The sequence below is a fragment of the Perca flavescens genome, chromosome 20, assembly GCF_004354835.1.
Source record: "Perca flavescens isolate YP-PL-M2 chromosome 20, PFLA_1.0, whole genome shotgun sequence".
NCBI lineage: Eukaryota > Metazoa > Chordata > Actinopteri > Perciformes > Percidae > Perca > Perca flavescens.
This window is the reverse complement of record NC_041350.1, coordinates 13,075,742-13,088,488: the sequence shown is the minus strand read 5'-3', so window position 1 is coordinate 13,088,488 and position 12,747 is coordinate 13,075,742. Positions and strand designations below refer to the sequence as shown.

Sequence of the window (12,747 nt, the reverse complement as noted above, 5' to 3'; positions counted from 1 at the left end):
GAGATCTGAAGTTAGCAGTTGACATAGCTTCAACAGCTGCTTGAGAGTTCAGTGTCAATGTGGAAGCTTTGAATTAGTTTGCTGAGGAAACACTGCCAATATGAAGGACGAGTTTAACATGTCTCTGTCAGATTCAAGGCCTGGTGTGAAATTAAAATGAGCTGCATGGGATCAATTTGATGGACGCCATACTGTAATCATACAAGGATAGAAGATACATCTGTACTAGACTGGCTTCCCACACTGTAGCCTATAGAAAAACCAATTGCTCTCCTTTCATCTGTGATATTTCTACAGTTGGTGCAAAAATGGAGGGGTTTGTGTTGGCTGGGAGGGCCTGAGAGCTCAGGCTAGGCTTGAGCTCGCTGCAGGGCCTGTGTGACTGGGGCCAGAGGAGGCTGCTTGATGGGCTGCTCCTCCTGTCAACTGAAATAGTTAGAAGTCCTGGAAGTGTTTGTCCGGAGCAAGTCGTTACTCAAGCTGTGATGAGGGCTGCACTCCCTCCCACAGCAACTGCCAGACGCCAGCACAGTCTGAGACAAGGTGAGGTGCTGGTTTACTGCCAGTCAGTCTCAGAAATGCCTCACGTGTTAAAGACATCACCATAAGTGCAGTGGAGATTGTTTGGCAGCAGAGTGCTCCTGTTTCTATGCAGGACCCAGGAAGAAGGTCTCTTGGTCTGGAAGTTGTTTCCAGACTACAAAGGGTAAAAAATGTGATAAGATGTTAAGTTGCCTGTTGAGTGGAGAAATCATTCCTGGCCCATTTTCCATGCTTCACATCTCTGAGATAGACTTTCTGCTATCTTTGGCTATGATCGTAAAGCCCATGATTTCTGTCATGAAAGACCTGCACTGTGTCCCAGTTTTGACACTGTTTGAACTCCAGATATGAGCGGAGTCCATAATCCCAGGCTACAGGCTGTAAACTTTCACTGCACTGTAAATATACAGAATGGTTTATATACAACACTATGACCAGATCATAAACTGCTCCACAGCCTTCATCTCTATGAACTAGAAATCTATAAACAGAGCACACATAGTTGCCAGATGTCAGGCATGCATTTGTCAACCGATTGATTTGTTTAGAAAGCAGGAAATCAGAATTAATCCTGGTAATGAAAAGAAAAGGAGAAATCCACTGAATCTTTTACACATTTGTCACCACAAACAGCTGCTTGGAACAAAGCAGACATTATTTGTTCTCAATAGCCACTGAGTGTAATTTCCCTATTTTGCCTCGTAGCTGGCCAAATTCAGTAAATCACCTCCAAAAAGTGCTGCAGACATGAAGTCATTGCTGCACAATAATCCAAGTTAAACATGTGCTTTAAGTACACACAATACTGATGATTTAGTCTCTATAATATCAAATGGTTGGCTCACAGTGAATACTTGGCTGAAAGTACAAGAAAAACACTAACTGTAACGGAAAATTAAATTTCAGTACAGTCAGCATAACCCTGACATCCACTCACCTCCACGATGCTGCGCAGGTCCTTGACGTACATGCGCTCTGTCTCAATGATCTCCATGACAACACGATCCACATAGGTCAGCTTTGGGTTGGGCGCCATGGCGTGAGTGACGACAGGCGGGGCGGGGATGTGAGGTATTTCACCACTTGCCTTCCTGTCGGAGGTGGCGTTGTTGTTCCACTGGTTGCTGATCACCCTGGGCTCCAGCCGTTCCTGCCAGCGGCCCCTGGTGCATGTGAGGGTGGGACTTCGGTCCCCTGCCCGCTCTACGGTGCTTTCGGCTGGGCTCAACTCCAAGTCTATGTCCTCCTCGCTCTGTATGGGTGGGGTGGTGGAGGAAGGAAGGGCTACGGTGCTCCCAAAAAGGCTGCGACTATCACGGGATGAACCAGAGGACAGGGTGGACGCCAGGCTCACTGGACGTTCACCCTCTCCGTCCAATGGCTCCACACATAGCCGGGTGTAACAGTCTGAGCTCAAGTCAATGTTTGTCTGGTCATGTTCACTGGTGGAGAGCGGCGAGGACAACTGAGGAGATTCTGGGACAGGTAAGAGGAACACAGACAGAAGGTAGGTGTCAGGATTTGAGAGATAGACCTTAAAACTGTCTATTTTAAGGGAGTTTGATCAGCACACTTGGGTAGTCATCTCACTTTGACATTTTTAAAGAGACTATTCAAACTACAAGACATATAAAAGGTCACTTTTTAAGCCTTAAAAGGTTGAGTGTTTCATATTTCAAAAGACACATTTTGGTTTGAGAATAACTTTAAAACACCTGCTATTTTATGGGTCAGATATCAGTTGTATACTTTAATGTAGGAATCTCACCATGGCTGTTCTCTTGCAGCAATGTATTTAATCATATTTCCACTACTGCATACCTGGCAGCTGCCATGTAACCAGGTTTCTGTGCAACTGCACTAAGTTAACTTAAGAAGCTGATATGACACCACCAATAGTAAACAGTGCAACTACACGGTCACATTGCTCATTTATATAAAAAATAAAATAAAAAAATATATAATAATAATAATATATCTCAACAATGGAGTATTAGAAATGCTATCAAGGTTTATTCAATTTTCTGTTAATAATAAGTAGTGTAATGCTGTTATAAACCAGATGCACTCTCAAATTGTCAAATTTAGTGATGACTTTTCTCACCAAGTGGATAAATAACAGCAACTGCATTAAAACACCATCTGGGGACGACTTCAGATAAATATAATTCTAGCTACAATGAACAGACTACTATCCAGAAATCAATAAAAGACAGCTCAGAGCTCTGGGTTTCTGCTCCCAGACCGAGACACAGGGGAGTGGTTTACAGTAAAAGGCCTTGCTCAAATCATTAATGACATGGCCTAATTTCAACACTGCATATTCTATGGAAATCCAGCCATTTCCTCTTGTTCTCCTGACTGCTGAAGGCTGAACCTTGGAAAAACAGAGAGGGGGAAAACTGATGGGAAGAAGAAAAAAAAAGGGAAGGGGACCAGCAGCTTTGTTTATATATCTTTATTGAGCTACGTTTGAATTTAGAAAGAAAATGGAATTCATATTCAGTTTCACATCCTTCCTGGCCAAATGGGGAATTTTCCTCACAAACGTTTCCTAAATAGGCTATATGAAGTCATGGCGGTGTGAGAATGGAGCACTGAGCACCACTGTGCAGAGAGCTCCATTTCCTTAGATATTTGCAGGGAAAAGGGGTCAAAACCGTTTTGCCAAGCTAAAGAAATGACACTTTGTCATGTAATTAGACTTCAGGCTAATAAATGAAAATCTACTACGCAGACTTCCATCATTAAGCAAATTGTTAAAGCTGGTGTAGGCAGTTTTTTTTTTGGCGTCACAGATAAAAATTCCATTAACTTTTCAGCATATTGTAATTCAAGTGAACTGAAAGGAAACTAGACTTCTGCACCCGCTCTTGGCTCAGTTTTCAAGTTTTAGAAAATGTACCCTGTGACAGGAGACCTTGGCCAATCACAAGTTATTTCAGAGTTCCTATTGGCTGTTCTGCAAACACACGTGCGTGTTCGTTCAGATGGTAAAATAATCCTGCAGAAAAAGTTATTTTTTCAGCATTGGCTACAACTGCCTACACTGCAAAGGTAACTGGTAACCGTATCCAAACGCTCACGGCTGCGGCTAATTCAAGTTCATGTTTATGTAGCTAGCTAGAGCCTGGAATCTCAGTATATCATTTCAATGGGCTTTACAGGAACAACAAGCTTGCAAAGAAAACAAGACGGTAATTCTCATAGAATAGATACTATATAACACCATCGGGATCACAATCAAGATTGGGAGGATTGGGAGGATTGAAAGGTTACGTACAGGTTACTGTATGAAAGCGCATGCATATTTGCCCATGCTCGTCTGGTGAAAAGGGAGAGCTGCAGGAGGAAGGCTGTATAAATTCTGGTGTCATTTTTGGCCTTTTCCAGAAAACTGCCTACCCCAGCTTTAAGCAAAGTGGGAATGGAGAACATAATTTGGTGTTGATAGCCTACAGATGTAGCTTATGTCATGAGCCTGAAATACACTACTTTCACCAGTGTTGACAAGCTTATAACCTAAATATGTTCATCATTACATTTGCATGGTTGGTCAGCAGCCCACAGGCTGGTAACACAAAACTGATGTTGTAGGAAAAAGGTATTTTGTCAATCTGTAAGAGGCTGCAACCAAACTGATCTTCTGGCATCCTCAAAACTTTCCATGACTCAGTACTGAGCTCATGAGAGTCTTGATCACGCTGAACAACTTGCACCACAATCCACACCAAGCCGCCCCAACAACACAGTTCCCATGCAAAACCTCACAGGGTGAAACGGATGAACTGGCAAGCAGTAGCCGACAGTGACAAATCACAGGATTGATGGTTTAAAGGGAGTGTATTGCTGAGTTATTAGACTCACTACACCACTACGAATCAGAACGAGGCATCTGCTTCCTTTCTGTCTTTACATTTGGTTTTTAGCTTTCCCGTGTCTGGCATGTGAAACTCCCTTCCTCCTTCCTTCTCTTCCTCACACTAAATACCCCCCTAAAATAAAGCTACTATGCTGCAGACTGCAGTCAATGCCAAGGGGGGTTGGAACAGCACAAATCAACACCATGTTTGCACAGTTTCACACTTGTTTAGTTAATATATTATTGCTCAGAATCATAACCTATATCTCCCTAAGCACATCCTAAGAGCCAAAACAAGACAAGTCTGACTGAACTGTACTAAAAAGACAGTGGTAGAGTAGAAATACTATCTGACATCTTAAGACTTGAGCACACACTTGACTCCAGCAACAGCTTATCTTCAGACATAGACTCTACAGGCAGGCATTATCTGTGGCTGATACCACACACCACAGGCTTAAGGGGAAAACCGCAGTGGTGGACTGTGCACTGACTTTGTTGAAACAGGTCTTGCAAAGAAATGCAAATGTTCTGGTCAACATATAAGTCCAAGATAAGCAGAGAGCCTGTTCCTGTACGATGTAGTGCAAATTGTTTCCATTCTGCCTGTCGACAATCTGCAGTGTAGTCTGCTTCTCTGTGACCCCTACAATTCATCAAGCATGTATAGACAGGGAAGAAGATGTATCGGTGTGTGTTGTTGTTTTTCACCAGTTATGATGCAGTTCTTTTTTAATATCCTAAATAATAGGAAACCATTATCGTACAGACAGTGTAGAAGCAGAGTGTCTGTTCTTGCTTGGTGCCAAAGAGTCTCTTCAGCATCTGCAAACATTCATCACTAATCTCTGAAGGATCTTAAGCCACAGTGTGCCGTACTGCTGTCAGAAACATATACGTTTTCACTTAAAGCAAGCATGATTAGGCTGTTTTTTATATTGTTTGTTAATGTCATCTAATATTTTTAATTTGATGTATGTCCTGTATATCTATAGTGTGCATTTCTATGTGTCAGCTGTGTCATGGTTTGTTTGCATTTGTTGGCTGTACAATTGTTAAAGACTTTGCAGTGTTAAAGCCATTGCCTTAATGGTTAACAATGGGAAAATGAATATACATACTAAACTAAATGTCTTGTCACATTCAAGCATTTTTCCCTTCAGCGACTGAGACTGATCAAAGATGAGCACAGCTTTCTGACTGCTTTAAGACCACATTTGTTACAATTAACTTTATTGGTAGGAAAAATATTTCTTGGAATTCATCATATAAAGCCCAAATACCAACGATGTCTTGGCAATAACTGCAGAGAAAGGTCTATAAAAACAAAACCACTGTAGCAGGGGCAGTGAGCAGTGCACGCTAGTTTAAACCATCTTTTTTCTACAAAACTACCAATTGGCTAAGGCATTCAAATGCAACATCTGCAAAAAAAACTACACTTCACCTGTCAGCGTTAAATTAGTGTTAACTGACACACTGAAACTACTTGAAAGAGTAGAAATTTGGACATTTACACAATATAGCACACTGATTACAGCAACAACAGCAGCTAAAACACGTGCAGCTAAAAGTCAGATTCAACTGCCAACCACGCCATAGATTTTTCACAGACCACTATTTCACAATCCCCCACCTCAACCAAACACTCTCCTTTGTTTCACTACTGCATCAATACAGTTGTTAACAGACATAACCATTAACAAAGTCAAGGCAAGAGAGATAGTATAGTATTTGGACTACATTTCAGGCAACCTCAATAACTCACAGTAGTTTTTCAAAGGCCATTTAGACTCAACAAAGTCACCAGAAAGACTGCTAAGGGTGTAGACTGTGTGGTCATTCATGGATTACATTACATCAGCTGCTTGTGTGTGAACAGATTACGAATGTTGTTGCTAGATGAAAAATGGTTGGAATTCCAACCATTTCCAGATAATAAAAAAAAAAACTCCCAACCCCTAATTGTCATTTTTTGAATTCCAGTTTCCAGGCTGTTAAGCCAAGGTTAACATTTACAGACAAAGGTGTGTTGATGCTACAAGCATGACCTTCCCTTCTCATTTGTTGCTTCTATGAATCCAAATGGACAGTGGATAATTTTAATGCAGTGCTGGCGTAAGCTAATACAACAAGTAACCAAATAACCATGTAGGGTTAATGTAAAGCTGGGAGGAGGCCTCGGGGAAGACCCAGGACTAGGTGGAGGGATTATATCTCCAACCTGGCCTGGGAACGCCTCGGGATCCCCCAGTCGGAGCTGGTTAATGTTGCTCGGGAAAGGGAAGTTTGGGGTCCCCTGCTGGAGCTGCTCCCCCCGCGACCCGACACCGGATAAGCGGACGAAGATGGGTGGATGGATGGGTTAATGTAAAGTGATTCTGCATGTTAAGAAAAAGTCCCTTTACTTGATGATAAAACCAGTGAGTGTGAGGGGTATAAATGATAAAGAGAAATGAGCATCAGGTATCTGAGGGTAAATTCCTCTATTTCCTTGCAGAAAGCAGACAGGACACTTACCAAGGGAGCTCCATGACTAATCAGTCTTGAACTAATAAAGTCTACACTTGTTTCCATTTCAGTCTGAGCTTATCATGCAGTTAACAAAGCAGACAAAAACTTGTCCGCCTCTGACATCATGGTTATATGAATGACATGCAGAGCCTAATAAGGTGGTGCAGAAGGTGAATAGAAACACTGACATGAATTCCCCAGCACCTGGTTATTAACTTTTCTAAAAGACTACAAACTCAAGTACGACAGAGATGATTTTGTGTCCGTCTGAAGTTATGGGATGACAAAGCATTCCTTTATAAAGAAAATGCTCTGGCTTGCATAAAAACAATCTTAGCATGCTTGGCTAATGGCAGGCATATCTAAGAAACTGTCACTAATGTTCCAACCATAACCTCCAGTGCCAGGATTATATCAGAGCAACACATTTTCCAGCTGAATATTACCTCCTTCTCTGGAAACATGATAAGACACAGCATGTAGCTATGACGTTAGTGGTTGGTTGCAAAACACTGTCTGACGATGTGACTCCCATTTCATTCATGCAAAACCAGACTCCATTCAAATTCTACCCAAGGCTATAGTTCACTTTCCTCCAAAGTCTAAAACTGCCCCGCCCACATTTTAGATAAATAATCATCAGTAATGTGGACATACTGTAATAGGCAAATAATAGAACAGCTAGAACAGTCTGGCAAGTTCAGAAAAGTACATCACTTTACTGTAATGCAGCCTTTAAAACCATTAAAAGACAGCACTTATGTCATATCACATATTACGATATCCAAAATCTAAGACGATATCTAGTCTCATATCACGATATCGATATAATATCGATATATTGCCCAGCCCTAAAACAAACTAGACACAAACAAGGGTAATAACGTCAGTCAGAAGAAAATGATGGTGTGAGATGGAAAACATTAGAAACATCAACAACAACAGATAATAATAATTCCCATCAAGTTGAATACATTGTCAAAAAAAATAATCACTGATCAAAACTACATATAAATGTACTGATTATTGTAATTACCTACATGTTCTAATGTGTCAATCCTCGCATACCTTAAAGTGTACCTGTAAAGTGATGAGATTCGCCCACTGAAGCAAGAAACCTGAAAGACTAAGGTATCAAAGCCCTGCTTGATTTATTACCTTCTCCAATCCCTCCATCTCCTGTGACCAAACTTTCAATATGATGAACGATGAGTGTGCACTGCAAAGTTAAAGAGGGACTGTCTCCGAGAAAGACACACCTTTATGACTATTTCAGATGAACTTACTGGGACCACAAGGTCAAACTTCTTCTAGATTTGCCTATGAGACTCCAAAAATAACCCAAAGCATGTGTTGCACAGTTCCTCCTGTGCTGTTCGGTCTGGCTTTTGTCCTTTAGTTTTCTAACCAAATCAGTAGCAAAGAAACAGGAACAACATAGACTATATCTATGTTGAGCATGCAAATGCTTACCCTAAAGCTGCAGGAGCACTTAGTATCAGAAAAGGACTTTCTCTTTCCACTGGAAAACTGATAGCAGAAGCCTGTTGACATTAGCATCAGTGTTAAGCCTTTTTCTGAGCATAGAAAACAAAAGAAACATCCCACTGAGAGAAACAAGCCCATGCCTGCTTAGTAATACTTCACACAGCCGCTCCTGCTCGATTCATACTGACTCATGTATCGAAGGGTGATGAATTTGAACAAAATGGACAATGAATCACATCCTAAGTTGTCTTGCAATATTCCACAAGAAGACACTGGCTTGATCGTACTTGCAACTGCGTGATCAATAACGATAACAACTGTGAAATTTTGGTAATTTTAGTGCTCAGTTTCATTATGTTGAGTCATCTGGGAAGAGCATTCCTTGTTTCCTGGCACTGTTTTGGAAGCTTCATACATTCCTTCAATCCCCTTAGGATAAAAGGTGTTTTTTTTTTGTTTTTGTTTTTTACAAGTGCTGGTAATCTACACCAACATAAGTCTCATGAGTTAGTTTACAACTTTTTGTACAACATCATAGACTAATAATATACAGTCTATGTACAACATACACAGATTTTTTTTGCTAGCAGATTTTGTGGGGATTCCCAATGGCCATAAACTCCCCCCCACCCCACCCACATACACACACACATTAAAGCATGTAACAAGTTGGAAAAACCTAGTTCCTAATTGGCTGATTAGTATGTTCACTCACAAGCAACGACAAAAATCAACAACTTCAAACCAACTCTTGAGGCGACTGCTAATCTGCTAACTCTATTAGAGCCAAGTGCAGTGTGTGACCCTGTTTCCCCTCGGGAAATAAAGATGGAAGGGAATTGTGTTTTGCAATACATCCCAATAAAGCTCTTCCGCCCCTCAAGATCCACTCTGAATTTCCATCTTCCACACCCCTCCACAACCTCCGGCACTCAACTCCTCCCCGGTGGCTGTTGGGACACAAGGAGGTAGTTTTACACTGATCCCCTTGGGAAAAACTCCTCCCCACCTGGCAACGGTGAATGGCTGCCCCTCAGGAGGGCAGGAGGCACAAGCACAATCACACAAGGTGTCTCCGAGGATTAGGCCCCGAGTTTCACAGACCATTATCAAAACAGCATGAGTCAGAACAGTGGTGATTAGTCACTGAGACCGATGGCCTGGATTGATTTCTTATCCCTTGATGGAGGAAAGAATTTAGGACACGTCAAGGGTGTTCTGCTTTAAAGAGTCCTTTATATGTACAGGATGGTTTGATTTTCACCTGCCTTTGGCCTTAAAAAGGTGCTTTTAATGCTTGGTTAATAATTAGCCTGAAGGTTGGTAAATAAACCGCATGGACAACAGAGGCGGAGTACACACATGCAAACTGAACCTGCATTCCACACAGACAGTCAAGGTCAAAACGCTATGCTGGGAAGCTTTGGAGGAATTCTGATGTTTAAAAGTGAAACTAACTGTGTTTTGTGTAGTCTACACATTTCACTCATTTATTAAACATCAGGATGCTTTTGTTAAAACGTTTTATATTCCTGAAATGCTTGTGTAAAATATTTACTCTTGGATCAGACAAGGCTACTATAGCCAAATACTCAGAAAAGCTAATACAAAATGAAAGTTTGTGGATTAAACCTTTTAACATACACCAATTTAAAACAGGAAGGGTAAAAGGACAAAATCCCTTCACCAGCATTAAAGGATGACATGTTTCAGAAAGGCATCTTGAAGTACCAAAAGGACAAAACTCCTCAAAAAGTTAAAATGTAATCCTGTATACCTCGCCTTCGCTGGGCCCTGGCCCTTAAAGGATCCAGCTGTGCCAGCTAACCTCAGTGCATAGGCATGTGGATGATCCACTTAGGAAACTCCTCCATAAACAAGCCCCCCTTAAAGAGCCCTTTAGGCACTTGCACACAGCCAGCTTTGGATCCAATCAAAACTCACATTTCCTCTGTACAACACACACCATCTGTGCCCCGAGGTGTGAGTCCATTGTAAACTTCACCACCAATTTGATAGTCTACAACCAAACTATCCTCCTTTTAGCGCCTCTCTGCAGAGTCCACACAGGCTGATGGCAGGTGACAGCTGTGTGAAGTGTGGAAGGTCAAGCTGGAACACTTCATTTACTTCACATTTAGTCGTTTATCACATGCAGTGCAATAAAGGGCATGATGTTGTCTCTCCTGTAGTTTAGACCTCTATTAACACTTACTGTACACAGCAGTCAAATGAGGAATTTGACAGCTTGCTTTGGCACTTACTTCCTTGTTTGTTGTGTGCATTTACTAAATAGAGAATGGATAGGATTTTGTTATCGTATAATAAACAGCATTAATGACATATACCATCTACAATAACATGTAATTAACATTATTAAGCCAGCATTGTGTTTAGCATTACATCTGCAGCGTCACTCAAATATTCGTATGCACTGCATGCCTGTTTACAAAACGTCAACTGAATGTTAAGTGTTATGAGGAAGCTGATAAAGAGTTGTATTGATTCAAATGACTTTCTAAGAGGCCATTTAAAGGGAACACCCAAAGCAGAGAGCCTGTAACTAATGTGGGTAATCCACCGGAAGTCTCTATAGGAGGAATGCCATTGTACAAGGCTGTAAAATCATTTACATTGAACTACATTCTTTTGTTCAGACTAAGGAAACTGAACCAAACAATGAAATTAAATACAATGAGTAGATGTGGAATTCTATCACAATACAGGCTATGTTACATAATGATTTAAATTAACGTTTGCAACACTAGCAAGATGTGGACATACAGGATGAGAGGGTGTCGGGAGTGGGACTTCAAAACTTGAACAGGAGTTGCTGCAGGCTAACCTGAGGCTGCCTGTGATTAACGCTACAGTCGATTAAGCAGAAAGAGAGTTCCAGTCCAGGAGCTCCATTGACAAGCCCACTCAGAGACGCAGCCATCACTCCCATCATACATCTATATCCACACAACCCTATGCCCACTGGTCTGGAAAAGCTGCAGTGAATGGAGATGATCCGTCCGTCCCCCAGAATCCCTTTAAAGCTGTACATTCTGCACACACAGCTACATTCCTGCCTGGGGTTAAGTAGGTCAGAGGGAACCCTTATCTTTGAAAGAGATGCTTCATGCTGCCTGAGGTCTGTTGATGCCTGGCTGAGCTACTGTCATTGGATTGACAGGCTAGACTTTTTAAGCTAATATATTTCCCATGTGGTGTTGAAAGTTTAGCTTAGGTGGACATTATGATGGGTCTTATGAAAGTTCCTGTCATACAATTATTCTGGAAAAGGAATTCAAAGTGCAGAATAACAAAAGAAAGTAATGCATGATAAAGCTTAGCGCCATCCAAAGCCTGCTGGTGGTGAAAATGACCAACATGGCTTCTTTTCACTTCAAAACTCTTTGAACCTTTAGAAGAATTGGAGCTGGATAGGCATCACAACCTTTTTATTGTTTACCTTGACCAGACAGGGGGGGCTTTCCTTTCACCATGTGCATTCCTCCTGCCTGTTCACCACATCCACTCATCACCTCACACACAGATAGCGCATTACCAGCAGCCCTGTCCCTTAATTACCATCCATCCATCCACAGCAGGAGGGGGGGTAGGTCAGTCACACTTGAACTCAAACAAAACAAAACAAAAAATATTTCTACTGCAAGTGGGTGTTCTGTCATGCCAAAGTCATTTCACACTGCATATCCGAGCTGCAGAAGGAGCTTTGAGAACGTGTAGTCGGTGCAGAGTGGCCTTTTGAGGAAATAGAGACACACATTTTCATGAGGGTGGCACACGTCTCCCCCAGCCAAAAACCTCCTCTGGCTAAAGCTCAACCAAAGGGACAGGCGCAGAGGAAAAAGGGAACAATTGACACACTGGTATTCTTCAGCCAAAGTGGAAGCCAAGCGCCAAATGTGTTCAGTAGAGAAGAGCGGAGGCGTGGGGGGCGGCGGGGCGATTGAGGGACAGAGCAGGCAAACAGATACAAAGAGGCCCTGTGTCAATGCTGTGGCTCTGTGACTGAAGATAATGAACACTAAAATAATATGTAATTTGAGTGGCCCCCAATATACAAGGTCAGCACCGCTGGCTAGACCAACCATCTTGGCTGTCGGGGATTCTGACACATTCTGGTTTGATGTGTGAGCGTTCAGGGGTTTCAGCTATATGAAAGGGGTTGGCTGAGCTCCAAAACCACACAAAGAGCCTCTCTGCTAGTCTGGACTGTAGGTGGGGAGTTCACTGCTCTCACAGCTCAAGCTTCTATATTTCCTCTATTTCTCCATTTTTCCATTTACCTCCACTCTGATGTACTTCTGTGTTATGTTATGTTAGTA

General features: G+C 41.9%; 1 protein-coding gene across 3 annotated transcripts in view; it reads right to left on the bottom strand.

The window, feature by feature from the left end:
• Positions 1-12,747, bottom strand: part of LOC114546792 (pleckstrin homology domain-containing family G member 3) — a 32,675-nt gene that overhangs the window by 12,508 nt on the left and 7,420 nt on the right. For all 3 annotated transcript variants that reach the window (XM_028565853.1, XM_028565854.1, XM_028565855.1), the window contains exon 3: positions 1,481-2,019. In XM_028565853.1, the coding sequence (XP_028421654.1) occupies positions 1,481-2,019 (539 nt within the window). The remainder of the gene's footprint in view (positions 1-1,480; positions 2,020-12,747) is intronic.